At 36.7% G+C, this 19518-nt stretch overlaps 1 protein-coding gene across 4 annotated transcripts in view; it reads right to left on the bottom strand.

The window, feature by feature from the left end:
* The window catches only part of rptor (regulatory associated protein of MTOR, complex 1), a 435324-nt gene extending 425155 nt beyond the window's left edge, over nucleotides 1–10169 (bottom strand). For all 4 annotated transcript variants that reach the window (XM_030142949.1, XM_030142930.1, XM_030142940.1 and 1 more), the window contains exons 1-2: nucleotides 9737–10169; nucleotides 4792–4966 (exon numbers count right to left, since the gene is read on the bottom strand). In XM_030142949.1, the coding sequence (XP_029998809.1) occupies nucleotides 4792–4959 (168 nt within the window). In that variant the 5' untranslated portion in view covers nucleotides 4960–4966; nucleotides 9737–10169. The remainder of the gene's footprint in view (nucleotides 1–4791; nucleotides 4967–9736) is intronic.
* Nucleotides 10170–19518: the final 9349 nt, after the last annotated feature.

Below are 19518 nucleotides of genomic sequence, written 5' to 3' on the forward strand. Positions count from 1 at the left end.
GAAGAAATGCATAGAACTGTGTTGAACTAATGCTAATCCATTTGTGCACAGACTACTGATATTATTTGACAGTGGAAGCTCTATTTTCATAAATACTGGATTCTGAATATGGTATAATAGGGTTAGGGTTAATATGGTATAATAACCCTAACATCTGGCGGGGGGTGGGGGTTGGGGGGGGGGCATTGAAATTAATAAATTCAGTATAGAACAGAACACAGCATAGAATATGCAATAATAACACAGAATAGAAGAAAATAAATTAGAATAGAATTCTTAAAAGTAGCATTAGAAAGAGCATAAATAACTGGTGGACGCACGTGACAGTGGACGGATGTGACATTGCCCATGATGATCTGGTCAGCACCAGTACTTTATTAGTAATAAACTTATATACTTACTATTGCTTATTATCCTCTTATTCATAAATATTAGTATTGTGGATCTAAAACAATAACAGCTTAGACAAAAACACAAAATGTGTCAGTGGACGGATGTGACATGGTTGTTGTGGATCCCATCATACTGATGCTCGGCAGCCATGTCAGCGTTTACACTAATGATCCCTGTGCAAAAACTAGGATCAGAATTATTTATTGTATAGTTTATCATCATACTAAGAGTAAATAACAATATAGAATTGTAATTTCTAAATAAAAATGCTTATTATTAGAAAACTGTGGATTTCAAAAGTGACGTGTGACATTCTTAATGTATGTATTGGCGTAACATAAGCAGGATGGATCAGCACCATACTCCAGATTGAACTTGTAAAAATAAAACGTGATATGTAGTATATAATCTTGTAAGAAAAATTGGGGAATCTAAAAGAATAGAATATTTGTTTTTCAGGTAAATTCAGTTCAAATATAACTTGGCCATTTGTGACATGAAAACATAGCATTAATTGTGATGAAATTGGACATTTTTGAGCTGAAACATAGTTCATATGAGCATCAACATGTTGAACAGAACTGAAATCCTGTAAATTTGCATAACTTGCATTTACCAACACAAAGTTCCTTTGGGGATTCACTTAGATTGATTTCTTATGCACAAAGACAGAGATAAGACCTCTAAGCAAATTTTAGCCGTAATAGTGTGATAGGCTCAGGTACCAGTGGCTAATATTAGGATTTATACTGAAATTATTAACTTCTAGGGAAACTAATAGCCCTAAAAAGGAAATAAAACAAAACAAAAAAAAAAAAAACATCCTTCATTTTTTTACACAGCTGGCAGGTTCGTTTGTCCATCTGAAAGCCATTATTATTTTGGTCTTTTAAAAAATCCACCAGCATGTCCTCTACTTCAAACTAGCTTCGCTAACCCAACGTAAAGGTAAATAACACATGTAACATGAGAAAACAAAATACAATAATGGAGTAGAACGTACAAGTGGAACAACTTAACATGGTGAGATAAGCTATCAGTCTGCTGTCCCAACCTCACAGTATTAACAGCAAAGCATGTTATACCTTTAGCAACATCTAACTCAAGAAAATCACTTTAAAACTTGAATAAACTCAAAAGTCAAGCAACACTGTTAGAAACTACACAGTATGCAACACTCTGGATCTTACAGACATTTCACTGAATATTAGTGAAGCAAACCCACATTCCCCATTCACCTAAAACATACACAGTAATAATGCAACTCACTGAGAGACAATGAACAGTTCTATGAGCCTGCTGACTTACCAAGAAAACAGATTACTATTACCACTGAAGATGCTGATACAGATTTGTCATGTTGATGCATGACTTGACACGTTTTATCTCACAATGTGTAAAACATGAAAAAGGAGGTCATACATCAAGTTAAACATCACTAAGCTTGAATCCAAAATGTTATTAAAATGGATAGTCATGAGACCATGCACAGCACATTCTCCACTGCCTAAACAGAAACTAGCTGCTTTCTCTTTATTTTTATGGCCATGGAGAATGAACAGACTGCACACAAACAGGTTCCTGCATGTTGCTCTTTTTTTTTTGTTTGTTTCATTTAATTGCAGCCTTCTGTCACTGCATAGTAATTGCATTGGCTGATATTTCAATTAGATTAACTGTGCAGTAATCTGACTCTAATGATTTAACATTTGGAGAAAAAGTTGTGAACAAGAAAAAGTTAATTTCTTCAATCATTCAGCTGAAATACTTTGCCATGCCTCTTTTAAAACTTGTCAAAGGTGTTGCAGTTCAGTCCACCCATAGCAGTTCTATTAGCTCTGGTGACTGGGCAGGCCATGCCATGATCAACAACACTCCAGACAACCATTTTCCCACTACACAACTTTTACAGAGTTTTGACATATGTTTTGGTTCACTTTCTGCATTGTGAAGTTGGTGCTTAAGTATGGAATGGTAGCCATGCCTTGTACTGTGTTAATGCTGAACCTTCAAACTGTTTTTCATGCATCGGTCCATTCAGTCATGCTTTGAATGGGTTTGTTCTGGGTTCTCCAGTATCCCCCGCCATCTAAAACAGGTATATGTAAGATAACTCAGTACCCTTGACTGAAGTACTGATGAAGACCTGGAGTTGGCCTCTGAGCACCTCCAACAGCAGCTCACTGTGTTTCACTCACATGTATATAATGAAGTAACAGGTTCTCCAAACCTGTTGCAGACACTTGTTGAGGATAAAATAGTTACATATACTGTACTGAAAGTCGACTATAATCCCCAAGGTGACAACTGGATGCATATAAAGACTTTCACACCAATATCTGTACATTTATACATATATTTGTTTGGTTAAAATAAAGTTTCACACTCTTTAATTATCTTGTTTGTTGCTCATAAAGGAACTTTTCACCAGCGCTGTAGTCACTTAGTTTTTACTTTTAACCTACATCCTTTTTTAAAATTAGTATAGAGTATAGTAGTAGGTGCTAAAATCTCATCTCAGTTTCCTAATAAAACCTCCCTTGATTCTACAAACCCATCAATTACTGACTTCAGCATGTGCATGTATAGGTTTACATGAAATGTCTCTGTAGTATTGGCAAAAAAAAAAAAAAACTGTAGAGGAGATGGGTCATTGAAGCACATCAGTAAACATGCAGTCAAGCAATAGCAGTCGTCAAGAACTGTCCATTTATGACCCAAACCCAAAATAAGTCAACAACCTTTCCCAAGTTCCTGACACATGAGTCTTCTTAAAAGCAATATTCTGTGCCTCCTGTTGGTGTTAAACCAATATTTTTCAACCTTGGGGTCGGGACCCCACATATGGTTGCCTGGAATTCAAATGGGGTCGTCTGAAATTTCTAGAAATTAATAAAAATAAAAATAAAACTTAGTAATAAAAAAAATCTATGGTGAGTTGACAGAGATAATCCCAATCCATAAAAGACATGGCAAACCGTGAAGCTGAAACTGCAGCACTGTGGTTCTGTTTCTGTGTCAAATGTTCATTGTGGTCAGTTTCAGATGCTGCAGCTCTTTCATAATTCATAGTTTGAGTTCTTGTTTGTTCAGTATTAACTGTCCTCCTTGTAAATCCAAGCTGGACTGACTGTACATATCCTGACCAAGGAAAATAAAATTCTCCCTTTGTGCAGTAATCTACACCTGGCTTTACTGCCTCCATCCAGAATAATATACATTATACAGACTAAATGTCCTCTAAAATTAACATTTATTTGCAACGTAGAATAGCAAATTATTACATGACCAAAAACAAATTAATTTTAGCAAAAAACCAAATTTCTCTGTTGTGAATGTATGGGGTCACCAGAAATTTGTGATGTTAAAATGGGGTCAGAAGTCAAAAAAGGTTGGAACCACTGTGTTAAAACCTGAAATGAAAACTGAAACTTAACACTCAACCCATTTGATTTCCTTTTAGTCAGCAGTAGGGCTAGGTATCATGGTCAATTTCCTTAATCGATTTCAATTCAAAAGGTTCTGAATCCATCGATCACAATTTGATTTGATCTAATATCGATTCGATTCAGTATTAATCCATTGGTATCACTAAAAGAATCTGAATCAAAGTATCATTTTGAGCTGTAACTTGGTAGGTTGTCTATGGCAGCGATGCAAAACATCAATACTGGTATCAATATTGACATTAGAAAGGAAATAAATATGAAATTTCAGCAGTAAATAGATGAATCTGCTCTTAAATAATGAACGGGACAGAAACATTCCCATATTTCTACAGACTTCTTCTTTAATCTTTAGTCTGTTTTATTACTGGTGCTTCTAGCATTAAGGTGCATTACTATAACCTATGGCTGAGTGTGGATTCAAGTTAATATTCCGAGAACAACCGGCTTCTGAAAACCGCCTCAGAGAGCCTCCACCGACCAGATGGTCCAGGCGGCCAGTTCCTCTTGACTGCAAGTTCAAGTTTGAGGCCGGAAGGGGTTTTCCCCCATCCTTCCTCAGCGACCCTCCCCGCACCAGAACTGTCACAAGCGAGATGGAGATGCCCTGTCTCTCCCTGGGGTTCGCGAGATTAAGCAGGCTGCGCCTCAGCGTTGGCAGTACCCGGGTCAGGTACTCGCCGCCTCGCTCTGAAAAATTGATCTCATCCACTATTACTCGATAACGAAAAATTTAAATCCAATGGATTTTTTTTTTACCCAGCCCTAGTCAGCACCAGTCTGTCAGCATTTCAGAGCAGTGGCCTCTTTAAACCAAACTTTCCTCATGTGGCGAAGTCTGACCATGTAATTATGACAATGTAAAACAACTTCCACCCCCATGAATGCCAACCACAGCTCACGTAGGAGAAAACCAGAAAACCAGACAGATAGTCGCGCAGCAGAAACTTACCCTGTCCTTCATCCTCCAGCTCTGTGCTAAGGCCTTGGAGCCTTCAATCTTTTCCGAGTGCCGTTTCTTCATGAAGGCCAGGGGGAGTTTCCAGTCATTCATATCGGCCTCCTCTTCTTCAGCGAGGCCCACGGCCGATGAATGAAGCAAGTCTGAGTCCATTTTCATCAGGGCCCTGCAGAGGACAAATCTTGTTACCGACTTATCTGACTGGTCATTATAGCACATTGGTTACGGTTAACTGTTGTAAATAAACGGCATTCAATTAAAACCTAACAAGTCAAGTCATTTTAGAAGTGTTGAGGGTGACTTGGTGGTCAAGTGACAAGACGAGCTGACCATAAACATAGCTGGGTCATTGACTCATTTATTCAGAAGTTAACCACTGAGACGAAATGATGCAGGAAGAAAAAAAGACATTAAGTCATAGCTCAGTTCCTCTTAACACAAAATAGTGGTTCTAAGGAAGTCAAACTGGCCAAGAAGCCTATTTATAGTCTTCCTGTTTTAATATAAATATCAATTTTTGGCACAGGGACATCATAAATGTGTTGCAAGAGAAAATTACGAAAGTTTCATATACATTCCCAAATAACGGCAGAATCCATACTACACCGCCCACTCAGCTATTCACTTATCCATAGTACAGACTATCAAATAATGCTTGATAATAATCAACAAAGCAGTTGGGCATCTATCTTTTGTTAGATAAGAGAAAACAACTTGTTTGATTATAAAGCAACGAGTACATTTATACTACACAATATACCTAATAATAAGAATAACTGACTTAACGTTACTCAAATTTCAAAATTTGGATATAGCTGCGATGTCATAAAACCAGCTCAGCCTACAAGGAGAGTGAACACTGCTATAGTGCAAATTCTTTCAACTAGATCACAGGTGTCAAACATGCAGCCCGGGGTCCAATCCGGCCCCTGGGATGAATTTGTGAAATGCAAAAATTATAATGAAGATATTAACAATCAAGGATGTGAAAATCATTTTAGGTCATTTCAATCTGAAGTGGGTCAGACCAGTAAAATACAATCACAACAACCGATAAATAATGAAAACCGCAAATTTTTGTCTTATTTTAGTGTAAAAAAACTAAAATTACTCAAAAATGTTTATATTTACTGACTATCCTTTTACAAAAAAATGTGAATAACGTGAACAAATATGAACAATATGAAATTTCTTAAGGGACGTTCGTAGAATTTTACCAATATTCTGCCTTTTACTAAATATTTTGTGTATCTGTAGATCCACTGTGATCTGTAAGTTATGATGCACATGTATAAATGATAAACTATGGTGCAATATTGTTAAAATTGCACTGATTTTTCTGAACAATTTTCAGGTTGTTCATATTTGTTCATGTTGTGTTCAAGTACAGTTCGTAGATGTAAATATTTTCGTTACAGAATTTTACTTTTTCACTCAAAAACATAGAGAAAACATTGGAGTTGACATTATTTATAAGTTCTTATCCTATTATTTATATTATTTTACTGGTCTGGCCCACTTTAGATCAGATTAGACTAAATGTGGCCCCTGGACTAACATGAGTTTGACACCCCTGAACTAGATGAATTGTGTTATGATATTCTGTTTCAATGAATGTCATAACACTAAGGTAATTGCCTCAGCCATCTATACAACATATATACCAATGAATGCATGTGCAGCAGCTGTTGCGGAAAGACTGCCTGACTTTCTTTAGCATAACCAGTGGTGAATGGGATATTTATGTCCATTACTCTAGCTCAGGGGCGTCAAACTCATTTTAGTTCACGGGCCAGATTCGGCTAAATTTAATCTGCAGTGGGCCGAACCAATAAAATAATAACAAAATAACAAATAAATAATGTCAACTTCAAACTTTTCTCTATGTTTTAGATCGAAAAAAGTTAGTTTACATTATGAAAAGGTTTACATCTACAAACTATCCTTTCAAAGTATAATTTTAACAATATTCTGCCTCAGTTTATCATTTACACAGGTACATTATCACTTACAGATCACAGTGGATCTACAAACACACAAAACATTGAGTAACAGGCAGAATATTGGTAAAACTGTACTTACTTCTCTGAAGACATTTCAGGTTTTTCATTTCATTTTTTGCTAAATTGTACTTTGTTTTAGTGTAAATACATGAAAATATTTACATTTCGAGCTGCAACCGATTAATCGACTCAAAGTGATCCAAAAAAAAATAATCATTCAGCCACAATTCTCCTGAATCAAAGCTTTGTTTCCTTCATTTCTCTGCTGTTAAACATTGGTTCCACTGTTGTGTTTCGCACGGACGCTTACTGTGACGCACAAAGAAGCTTCAGTTCAGGAAAACTGCAATAGAATATTTCCCTTCAATCAATTCAAATCGATGAATCGAATTGTGAATTTTTCCATTCGCTTCAAGCATCTAATCGATTAATCGGTTGCAGCTCTATTTACATTTACAGAAAGAAACATTTGAAGTTGACATTATTTCTATGTTATTATGATAGTATTTTACTGGTCCTGCCCACTTGAGATTGAATTGTTCTGAATGTGAAACCTGAACTAAAGGGATTGTTAATATCTTAGTGTAATTTTTGCATTTCACAAATTCATCCCAAGGGCCGGACTGGACCCATTAGCAGGCCGGATTTGGCCCCCGGGCCGCATGTTTGGCACCTGTGCTCTAGAGAAATTACTTAAAGTAAATTGTAAACATACTCCACTACAAGTAAACATTGGACAATCAGAACCTTGATTAAGTAAAGATACATGAGCAAGATTTTCCCTTCAGAATAAATAACAATTGCCCAAAACATTTTACATTTCTGTGTTTCTTTGATTGAAAAATGTAATATTTATGTTAAAAAGAAGAGCACCAAAACCTTCACACGTGTGTCTGTCAACCACAAACTTAGTTATACTGGTATGAATAAGAACAGATTTTGGACAAAAAACCTCAATGAATGGCAAATACAATGAGGCTAATGGTTGAAACAAAGTGAAATAATATCTAGCACACCAGCAACTGCCATCCCTGGAACACCAAATGCACCTAAGCCCTCTGAAAACTGATGAAAGTAATATCAGCACAATGTCTTTAACATTTAAAAAGTCTAAGTATTTGATATGCCATAAAACAGTCTCTGCGGCTGATCTCATTTTAACTTTACTACTTTACATACTGCTGAGTGGTTAATTCTACAGAAATCCATTGGATTCTATAAGGTCACCAAAAGCTCGTAACATCACTGTTCTGTGAGACTCACAAATTTCCAAGTGAGCTTTTGGTGTTAAGAAAAAAACCAAAACCCAACTCATTCAATGGGTAAGCAAAAGCAATTAGTGTTAAAAGCTCTAGAGCTGCAACCAATTAATCGATTAGGTCACAGGTGTCAAACATGCGGCCCAGGGGCCAAATCTGGCCCACAAAAGAGTCCAATCCGGCCCACAGGATGAATTTGTGAAATGCAATAATTACACTTCAAATATTAACAATCAATGGTGTCAAAATCATTTTAATTCAGGTTCCACATACAGACACATACAGTCCAATTAGATTTCAAGTGGGTCAGACCAGTCAAATATGATCATAATAACCTATAAATAATGACAACCCCAAATTTTCTCTTTGTTTTTTGGTGTAAAAAAAAAGTAAAATTACATGAAAATGTTTGCATTACCAAACTATACTTTAACAAAAAATGTGAATAACCAGAACAAATCTGAATAAACGGAATTGTCTTAAGAAAAGCAAATGCAATTTGACCAATATTCTGCCTATTACCAAATGTTTAGTGTGACTGTAACGCACACGTGTAAATGATGAACTGATTAACCGAGGCAGAATATTGTTAAAATTGCACTTGTTTTTCTTAAGACAATTCAAGATGTTCATGTTATTCAGATTTTTAAGGAAACTTTGTAGATGTAAACCTGATCAGAATAGAATTTTACTTTTTTCACTGTTATTATTTTACTGGTCCGGCCCATTGCAGATCAAATTTAGCTGAATGTGGAACTGAACTAAAATGAATTTGACACCCCTGGATTAGGCGCTTGAAGCGACTGCAAAAATTCACAATTCAATTAATCGACTCGAATTGATTGAAGGGAAATATTCTATTCCAGTTTTCCTGAATTGAAGCTTCTTTGTGCATCACGATAAGTGTCCATGTGAAACACAACAGTGGAACCAATGTTTAACCCCAGAGAAATGAGGGAAACAAAGCTTTGATTCAGGAGAATTGTGGTTGAATGATTTTTTGGGATCACTTTGAGTCGATTAGTCGGTTGCAGCTCTAAAAAGCTCTAATGCAAGTGGGATGAAATAAAAGGTCAGCTATAGTGTTTACACTGGAACGTTGTAGAAGTTTTAAGTTGTATGAAATACAAATAATCAAGTAACTTAACTATATGTAATCTCTACAGCAGCTGAGCAAAAGTATTTATTAGTTTTCAGTTCAAGTATTAGCCTCCATGCTGTTGACAGAGCAGCACCTGGATGATGTCATGAAGAGGCTGCTGTTAGCTACATGTGCAAAACTAGCGTAAACCCACAGAGGCGGAGCTACAAATACTGTGTGTGTTCTGTCAGTACGTGTGCACATATGAATTCATGTAAACACGGCCATGCTGTGTTCCCCTTCACATAGAAGTGGGGGCTGTTTGCATGTAAGCGGCTTGAAACCACTTTTGGAAAAGAAGCCGGCTAGCTAACCCAGAATTAGCCAAAGCTAGCGCTGCTAATTTGACAGCTCTCCCGGTTGCCCGGTTACCGCCGGCAGCTGTAAAAGTGCATGTGTAGCCGCGGCTATTTAAAGCCTTGTCCAGCTATTTAACGAAACGGCACAAGCACACAGATAAACGAGAGACAGGGAGAGCAGATGTGTCCAAATGGCGCTAGTGGCGGCAGCGGAGCGTGCAGATGCGTGCAAACCTTGGTGCGGTGGGATTGTCAGCCCGGACTGGGGAACCTCTCCGTCTCCGGACGATGACAGACACAGTCGCACAAACAATTCGTGTCAGAAAATTGTAGGGCAGCGTCCACAGCCTGTATAACAAGTCAAATCCGTCAAATCCGAGTTGGACGGGTGCGTGTTTGCAGGGGAATCTGCGGCTCCTCTCCCCACGGCTCTTCGCTATGGGAAGGGGCTGAAGACGAGGCCCATCTTCACACGGACAGTCTGCCACAGCCACACGGAGCACCGGTCACACTTAGGGATGACTGGGGTCGGACGGTCTTTTTCTACAAACCAGCGTCGCTGCTAGCCGATTTGGTACGATGGTTTTTGCGGAAATCACACTAAATCCCTAGAATTTCTCCGGAGAGGCACTTCTTCAGCACTTCGGCAAGGGCGCAGCCATCTTGGGTTGGACCCAGAATGCACTGTTGGGGCCGCGAGGCTGTCATGAAACGTCACCACCGCCCTGATCAGTAACACACTACCAGTAATAATCCTGAGAGATGTTATGTGTTAGTATGAAAATAAGGACAAATGTCTCCAATATTTCGTTAATTTTTTTGTATTTTATTGGGTAAATATTGTATTCGTAAACAAAAATGTTCAGCCTCCAAACCAGCCTTTCCTCATTCTTTCATTGAATTTAATTCACTTCACAAATCATTAACCCTTGTTAATAGTAATTAAAAAAAAAAAAAAAAAAAAGACGTTCCTTGATAGTTATGGTAAGTTATTCAATGTTTCCTCTGACATTTGATGAAATTTTAGATGAGAAATTATGTATGTATGTATTATTTATTTTTGTATATGAATTCCTGAAAATGTATTTCATGCATATATTGATTTTATGATTGTATTATGTTTTTATATCTGTATTCTCTTGTATGTATTGTGTTATATATTAAATGTTTGACAAAGTTTGTAAATTTATATTTAAATAAAGTTAAAAAAAAAAAAAAAAAAAAAAAACTACAAGTAATAATTCCATCTTTTTTTGGAGTAATTTATATTCTGATGTGGAATGGGAAAAGGTATGGTTATTTCCAAGGAAGTTTTTTATTTCAAATAAAGTGAGAGAGGTATCTTTAAAACTGTTCCACAGGTATTATCCAACTAATTGAGCTCTGATTAAGTATAAGATCAGTGTCGACCCTCTTTGTTCATTTTGTCATAATTCAGATGAAACATTAACTCATTTGTTTTGGGAATGTGTCTTTTGTCAAATTCTTTGGTGTGATATCAATCTTTTTTTAAAATAGAAAGCTGGATATTTCTTTTAACTCCAAAATTGAAGATATTTTATTTGGTTTCTTTATTACTGATCTGCTTGTTCGGAAATTGTTTATTCTTAATCTCATTTCCTTATTAGCCAAATTTCATATACATGCCAGTAAAGTTGCCAATCAGAAACCCAGCTTTGTGGTCTTTAAATCTTATTTGAAATCCTATCTAGACACACTTAACTTTTGCACTAACCCTAAAGCTGTGAAGACTAAAGCCTTATGTGACGGATTTAAGCTGTAATTTATTTTTTTTTTTTTTTTTTATTATTTTTATTATTTTGTTTGTTTGTTGTATTTTCTCTTCTTGTTTATTCCTTTATTTTTATTTTATTTTATTTACTTACCTATTTATGTAATTGTATTTAATTTCTTCCTGCCTCACCTCGAGCATTATGTTTTTTTTCTCCATGCCATGTTCTGGTCTATGTGTCTACGGTATTTTGTAAATAAAGTATGAAATTAAAAAAAAAAAAAAAACTACAAGTGATAATACCGATTGGAATTTGATAATTATATTACATCTTTAGAATTTATTTATAATAAAAAAAAAGCTCTAATACATGGCTATTTATAAACAGTTCTTTAATACAGACTGAACTCTCTGTTGCACTTATTTATTTACATTTGTCAGATTTGTTATTTTTTATTTATTTATTTACTTTTTTATACTATTATTTGTACATTATACTTTGTGTCTTTAAATCTATGTATTATTTTCTTAAACTTATATGTTTAAATGGTTTTTCCCTTTTGACATCTTGTTTGTTTAAATGTTTGTAATGTATGCTCAAATGTTTTCAATAAAATTGGGGGAAAAAAAGCTACAAGTAATAATATGATCACAATATTAGCAAAATTGAAATTTTTCTTAATTTATTAATTTTGTTTGGGAAATTTCACATACACAAAAGTAGAGTGTCCAAAGTAACCCCCTGTTTTATTCATTTTAATTGTGAATTTAAGGAATACATCAAAGCATTGAGATATTTAGATTCAATGAAGAGCATAAAAAGTGTCAATCTATACGATACGTGGTTTAAAGAGGAAGAGAGTTGATATTACTTTTACTTAATTGGAATTTCTTTATTTTATTTATTTTTCTTATGTTGATTTATGTCTTTTCATTATTTATTCGACTGTTGAGAGCATATGTCTGTCATTTTTTTGTACACTTCAATTGGTGTTTGTGCACTGTCTGTTCCTTTATTTACAACGAATATGTGGTTGTGCACTGTTGGTGCCTTTTTGTATATTGAATGTTTGAATAAAGCATTTTGCAGTGGTGGCACCAAGGGGGTGCATGGGGGGTTAAATGCCCCCCCCCACCCAGATTTGGGCAAATCTTTGGGAGAATTTGGGCAATGAAGAAGTATGAAAAATCTGTCAATGAAAGCAAATATAACACATTTTGATACACTTATAATACAACCAGGCAGACAGTGCCCCCCGCCCTCCATGCACGCATCTATAGAGGGTTCTCTCAAAGGCCAGCTGGTCACTGTCCAAAGCCCCACTGCTGCCTGCTTGTGGGTGCCGCTTATCAGTTGTGTGGTGACAGCTTACAATTACCAGGCTTACACTGTGTCTTCATATACCAGCCAGGACTTGTTTCACAGAGGTGACCTCCAAGAGGTCAGAAGAAGCTGCTATAGCAGCACTGTGGCTGGAACAGTTTTACTCTCCTCACCCAGCAGAACTCCAGTGGTTTCTTCACAAGCTCTGGATATAGGTATGTATACACACACACACACATATATATACATATATGTATATGTGTGTGTGTGTGTGTGTGTGTGTATATATACATACATATATATATAAAGAAGAAGGTGGCGAAGACCCTCACAAGAAAGTATCAACGATACAAACAGTAACAACCATGGTGATAATTACAATGGTAACCATAACTACAGCCAGAACTGAGTAAAACTGGGCAGAAGAGAGAGAAAGAGAAAAAAAACAACATAAAACAAACAAACACAACTACGATAAAAAAAAAAAAAAAAATACATAAGACCTATTAAATGGTGAATATAAGAAAAGAAAGCATGAACAGAATATCATACACCATGTCTGCCCAAATAATACCAGTAACAAACCCACACAACATCAGCTGTTCACATTAATCTGCTGTGACAGAGTGAACGAGGCAAAGAGACTGAAGTGAAGAATACAGGCATGCATTCAACCGCCCCCCCACCAACAAAGAGGGCCCCAAGGCCCAGCCAACCAGCAGACCCCACAGAGAGGTGGGATCCAGGCCCCCCTGAGAGGTGACACTGCGCCCACCCCGAACAAAGTACATTTTTTATGAATTTTTAAAATTACTTTTTTCCCATTTACTATTAATGAGCAAAATTTCAAATGTCTGTAGCAGCAAAACTATTGGTTGAATCCATACCACATTGGGTTTGTAGATTGCCAGCAACCAAGAATAGATCTGATTACATTTTGGGAAAAGTAGGTCAAAGTTCAAATTTTTTAGGAATTTTTAAAATCTTCCCATTTACTTAAAATGGGCAAAATACGTGCAAGGGGTGGGGTTTGTTGTGCCTGGCACCACTTGTTAACTTCTTTTCATTTTTACCTCTGCCAAGGAGGTTGTGTTTTTGCCGGTGTTGGTTTGTCTGTCTGTCTGTCTGTCTGTCTGTCTGTCTGTCTGTCTGTCCGTGTGCAAGATAACTCAAAAAGCTCTAGACAGATTTGGATGAAAACTTCAGGAAATGCTGATACTGGCATAAGGAACAAATGATTACATTTTGGTGGTGACGGGGGGGGGGGGGGGGGGGGGGGGGGGGCTGCGCTCTCTGAGTGCTTTTCTAGTTTATTTAGTGATCATTTTGTTTTGTTGCAGCTTGTGGCATGAATTTTGGTGAGAGCAGTTGTATTTTTAAAATACATTGTATTTTACTGTGAATGTTCCTTTTTTTTGTACTCTGCTGATGTATTATGCACCCTCTGGACACCCTTACGGCAAAATGTACATGCACACCAAAGCTGCAATAAAATCCAAATGTATCAAAACTCCCATTCAATCGTTTTCATCATTTTAACCCTTTAAATGCCAGTTTAATTATTTGAATAATTAATTATTTATTCCAAAAAAGCACAAAAAATAAATTATTTTCCATTTAACAAATAGTAGGGGGATGGGACATCGGTAGTGATTAGAGTCTTGGATATCTGGACTTGTTGCCGGTAATGGTCTTGATCTGAGGATATGGCATTATTTTCTTACAAAAGGACCTGGATAGTGATCAGTCTTCACACAATCCACATTTCCACTGAGTCCTTCCCAAATGCTTCAGAGCCCAGGAAAGTCTCCAATGCTTCTGAACACAGTTCATTTTGGCTCAGCAAAGTTTGAACTATTATTTGTGTTTTTGTAAGTTAGTAATCCAGAATTTGACACAGGTTCTCCACAGTAATCCTGACCCAGGTGCTTCTATGTGGGACAGCTGTGGCTCAGGAGGTAGAGCGGGTCGTCCAATAACACTGGTCAACAATTTTTTAGAAATGATTTGCTTCAGACATTAAATGTGCTAAATGTTATGTATTTTAATAAGATTAATTGGAAAATAAATGACAAAAGTGCTGGTTTGCTGATGTTTTCAAGGTATATGATAAAGTGTTATTCCACATATATATTGGTTTATGTACATTTCTATAATAGTTTTATAAATCTTCCACTAAATAGAACCTGTAAAGTGAATGTATTCTAATGTGCAGACAGTGTTTTGAAGTAGATCTTGTAGCTCTGAGACAAATATTCCTTTTGAGTCAAACCCATTCTCTCCTTAATTCTTGAATTTCACATTTTGACCCGTGGCTGTATCTTGGAAAGTTCAGCCAACCAGCATTTTTGACTTGACTTTTCTTTATTAGTGACTCTCTTGTGGTAAAATTTCATTACTTTTATTCTGGAAGCATTTTCCTTGTAGACCAGTGTAACCGAAGGGTTGGTGGTTTGAATCTTGTTCTGTCCTAGTCTGTTGTTGTGTCCTTGGGCAAGACACTTCACCCACCTTGCCTCCAGTGTCACTCACACTGGTATCGGAGGGGCTGTTTGGCACAGAATGGCAGCCACTATGGTGGTCCAAAAAAATTTTTTTTTCAGATTCTCTGGATTAGAACCCTGCATTTGGTTCCATATCTGGCCAAATTACTTCGGTCCAAATTTTATGCAAATTAATTAATATTTAGAGGTTGCACAAGACACGTGAAGATTGCTCTGTATACTATAACATAACTAGCCAAATGAATAAGGCAGATTAGAATAATTTGTAATTTTATTCTCAAAATCAAACTGCAACTCGCATAAAAATGTTACTTAGAAAGTCCAGCAACCACTGTTTGCTTTATTGAAATTACAAAAAATGTTCCTGTGTTCTTTGACAACTTGGAGCCAGTACTGTTTGTGATCTTCATTTTTTGTTCGGCTACAGTTGAAGTCTTGCTAGATGAAGCACTCAAACCTTGGTTTTGATAGTACTGCTGCTTCTCTTACAGGTCAGCTCGGCTATGCTGAAAATGCAAAATTAGTCAATTTCCAGGAAACTTCCAGCAACTTGTGCAACCTCAAAAGCATCTCCTTTTTCTTCCAAGTTTTCTTTCCCAAATCATCTTTTGAATACCAAAACCTAATGCAGGGTTCTAATTGAGGTTATCTGAAACTTTATTTTTTACCATGATTGTTGGACCACCCTAGGCAGCCACACCACCATCAGCCTACCCCAGGGCTACAGATGGAGTTTACAACCACCAGAGTGAATGAATAATGGATCAATAATGTAAAGCGTGTTGGGTACCTTGAAAAGTGCTATAGAAATCTCATCCATTATTATTCTATCAGCTCTTGATGAATGATGATCGGGCGTCGTCTGCAGGATCACAGATGATCATGGTGCTCAGCTTAGGCTTGCACCGTTGCACTTTTTACACATTGAAATCTATCCAGAGACCTTCAATGTTTTAATTATTTGAATTATTCAAAACTCATCCTGTCTTTCTTTGAGGAAAATTGTTCTCAAATCCTTTCTAGGACTAGATGTTTCCTGGTTGGTGCATTAAATCAAGATCATAATTGCCTGTTCATAGTATCTGTTTCAAATAACAATGGTATTTTATTATTTTATTCTTATACTTACCACTTTTTTACTCTTTTCTTTATCCCTAAATTGCTCCTGTTACGACTTATTCTTGAATGTGTTGCTGTCTAAATGTAAGGAATGGATGGATATTTACCAACAAAATAAAGATGACCAGACAAAAGATGAAATATTGTATTTAGTGTTTATACTGTTAACAACAACATACAAGTCAAAATAATTTCCTGGATTTTAAATCCCTGTTTTCTTTTTTTAAAGGGCATATTCCATACCATTCTAGCTTTTTCTGATTTGAGGTTGCGTTTGCTTTTGTTTTGTTTGACAATATGGAGATGTTTACCACATGGAACCTGTCTATTCTCAACACCTGAGTGAATCAGTTGAAGTAAATTTACATAAGTTTTGTCCTCAACACCATCTGCTGTCAGGCTTCACACTCATTTCTCAAACAACAGGAACAAAGGGTTTGTTTTTGAACAGAGTCAGGATAAGAAACAGCTATTTAATCTGCCCCCAAGTCCATATCTAACACCACTTTTCATGTTTTCACTGAAGCGGTCGGTCGTGACATTACCGAGAATCACTTAATTGCCGAAGTAAAATCAACATGTTTTCCAGTTTGTTCTTGATCGACAAAGAGGTTTGCTCAAAGGCCTTGACGACTTTAATCAAGCACAACACAATCTGTTTTGGGCACGAAGGACATTGATTCACTAAGATGACTAGCAGCTTTCTTTGGGCTGTCAGCTCATCAGAAAACATGAGAATGCTGGACCAGATGGATGACCTATGAAAATATCCCTCTCAGTGCATTTGCCAGTGCAGCAATCATCTCTTCGGCCTCTTGGCTTGCCATGTGCTAACAGCACCGGCACAATCTGCCATGTAAGAAACACATAGGTACTTCTGACTGAATCTATTCCTCCTGCATCCCAGTCCCAGTGTCCACTGCAGGGATGAAATCAATCTAATCTCCTGGGTATGATAGAGGTTGGGACCCTGGTAGAACTGATACCTTAGGGACATAACATAGGGAGGAAAAAGAAAAAGAGAAGATTGGTCCTCTTTTTTTCTTCCTCATTTGCCCTTTTCTCCAGATAGAAAACGAGGTGACGTGATCAACTGGCCTAGAATCCTGAAAGCTGGAGTCGCTCCCAGTGCCAAATCTGAAAAAGCTAAGATCCTGTTTCCCAGGAGCAATTGACAGATAGGAGGAGGAATGAGAAAGTGAGAGAGAAAAAAGTGACAAATGGATGGAGGGAAGTTTCATCAGAGGCAGTTTTGCTATCAAGTGATCCTCCAACAGGAAGACAATAGAACAGTGACTTCTCTGAAGAAGTGATTGAAAACTCAAAATCTATTTTGGAGCTTCAATCGTCACCTTATGTGTTCTTTTGTTTTATTAATAAGCATTTTCCACAGCCAACCGATTCCTAACTTTGTAGAAATGCATCTGTCATGATTAAAGATTGGCTACAGGTGCAGTGTGTCACATTTAGTGAAATCAAGTGAAGTTCAGTGAATACCCTCATCTATGGTAGATGCAAAAAAAAAACCAAAACATTGGATGTTCTTTGTTACAGTCCCTGTTTGTACACTACCAGTCAAAAGTTTTAAAACACCCCAATTTTTCCAGTTTTCTATTGAAATTCAAGCAGTTCCAGTCCAATGAACAGCTTGAAATGGTACAGAGGTAAGCGGTGAACTGCCAGAGGTAAAAAAAAAAAAAAAGAAAAAAGGTAAGGTTAAACAAAACTGAAAAATAATGTACATTTCAGAATTATATTATATTATATTATATTATATTGTATTATATTATATTATATTATATTATATTATATTATATTATATTATATTATATTATATTATATTATATTATATCATATTATATTGTATTATATTATATTAATCAGTCCATAACACCTTCTTCCAGTCTTCAGTAGTCCACTGGTGGTGTTTCATGGCCCAGCCAAGCCTCTTTTTCTTATTCTGAAGTCTCAGCAATGGCTTTCTTTTTTTTTTTTTGTAACTTATATTTTATTAGTTTTAAAAGAACAACAAAAACAAAACACTACAACATATATAAGTCTGGGTAGCACAGTCTTATCAATTATTTTGCTTATATAATGTCCATTTTTTCCACTTTTTGTTCATTTGTGGTTCTTGTAGTCTCAATCTGTGTGTTAGTTTTTCCATTGAAATATGTCCTCCATCGTAGTTATCCATTGATACTTTGATGGTACGTTCATCTTCCCCCAATTCCTTGTTATACATTTTTTTGCAGCTATCAACATCACCTTTACTAAATATTTATCGTATTCACGTATAGTGCCATCACCAAGTTGCATAAATAAAGAATTTCAGGTTTCTTTGGAATTGTGTATCCTAATACTTGCCATAGGACATTGCAGATCATTTATCCAATATTCCGAAAGTTTTGAACATTTCCAAAAAACATGAGAATGGTCAACATCCATCTCCCCACATTCTCTCCAACATTCCTGATGCCTCTGGAACTGTTTACTTTTAAACTTGGGTGTAATAAAAAATCTTATAAGGTTTTTCCAGGCAAATTCCCTCCATGTCCGAGAGCTTCAGCAATGGCTTTCTGCTGCAACTGGACCCATCAAACCTGCAACTGTTCAGTCTGCTGTTCCCAGTGGAAACTCTTCCTCTCTTCCTCCTCCTCTCTCTTCTCTGTGCTTTCAGCTGTTGTCCTGTCAGTCTCCTCTCACTCCAGCTGTTGACTGTCATAAACTTGTCTTCTGGTTCTGTTGTGTCTTTGCTTCTTCCAGACCTCTTCTGTCTGCATTTCCAGTCCAGTTTCTGAGTGCCTTTGGATGGTGAAGGAAACTGGACTTACTGACACCTGGACTTTCTTGGACATTTCTCTGTAGGACAGACCTACATTTTTCACTCTTCTGATGCTCTGTCTCTCTTCTATGGTTAATTGCCTTTTCCTCTTTTCCATTTTTATAGTAACACACTACTTTCTGCAGTCCAATACTGTTCAAATAATGCTCACAACGGTATGGTACCAAAGTGTGTTCAACACTACTTTTCTGCAGACACAGGGGGTTGAAGGAATTCACAAACGCTGGGACACCTGGAGGAACTGGTAGCACCAACTTTCCAGGCTTGATCAACCTCCGTTGCTGCAGAACTGCTTTAAGTTGTTAACCCATTTCTTGTTCGCCTTTTTGTATAATTCTGAAATGTACATTATTTTTCAGTTTTGTTTAACCTTAGCTGTTTTTTTTTTTTTTTTTTTTAACTTCTGGCAGTTCACCGCTTACCTTTGTACCATTTCAAACTGTTCATTGGACTGGAACTGCTGGAATTTCAATACAAAACTGGAAAAATTGG

Source organism: Sphaeramia orbicularis, chromosome 1 (genome assembly GCF_902148855.1).
Source record: "Sphaeramia orbicularis chromosome 1, fSphaOr1.1, whole genome shotgun sequence".
Taxonomy (NCBI): domain Eukaryota; kingdom Metazoa; phylum Chordata; class Actinopteri; order Kurtiformes; family Apogonidae; genus Sphaeramia; species Sphaeramia orbicularis.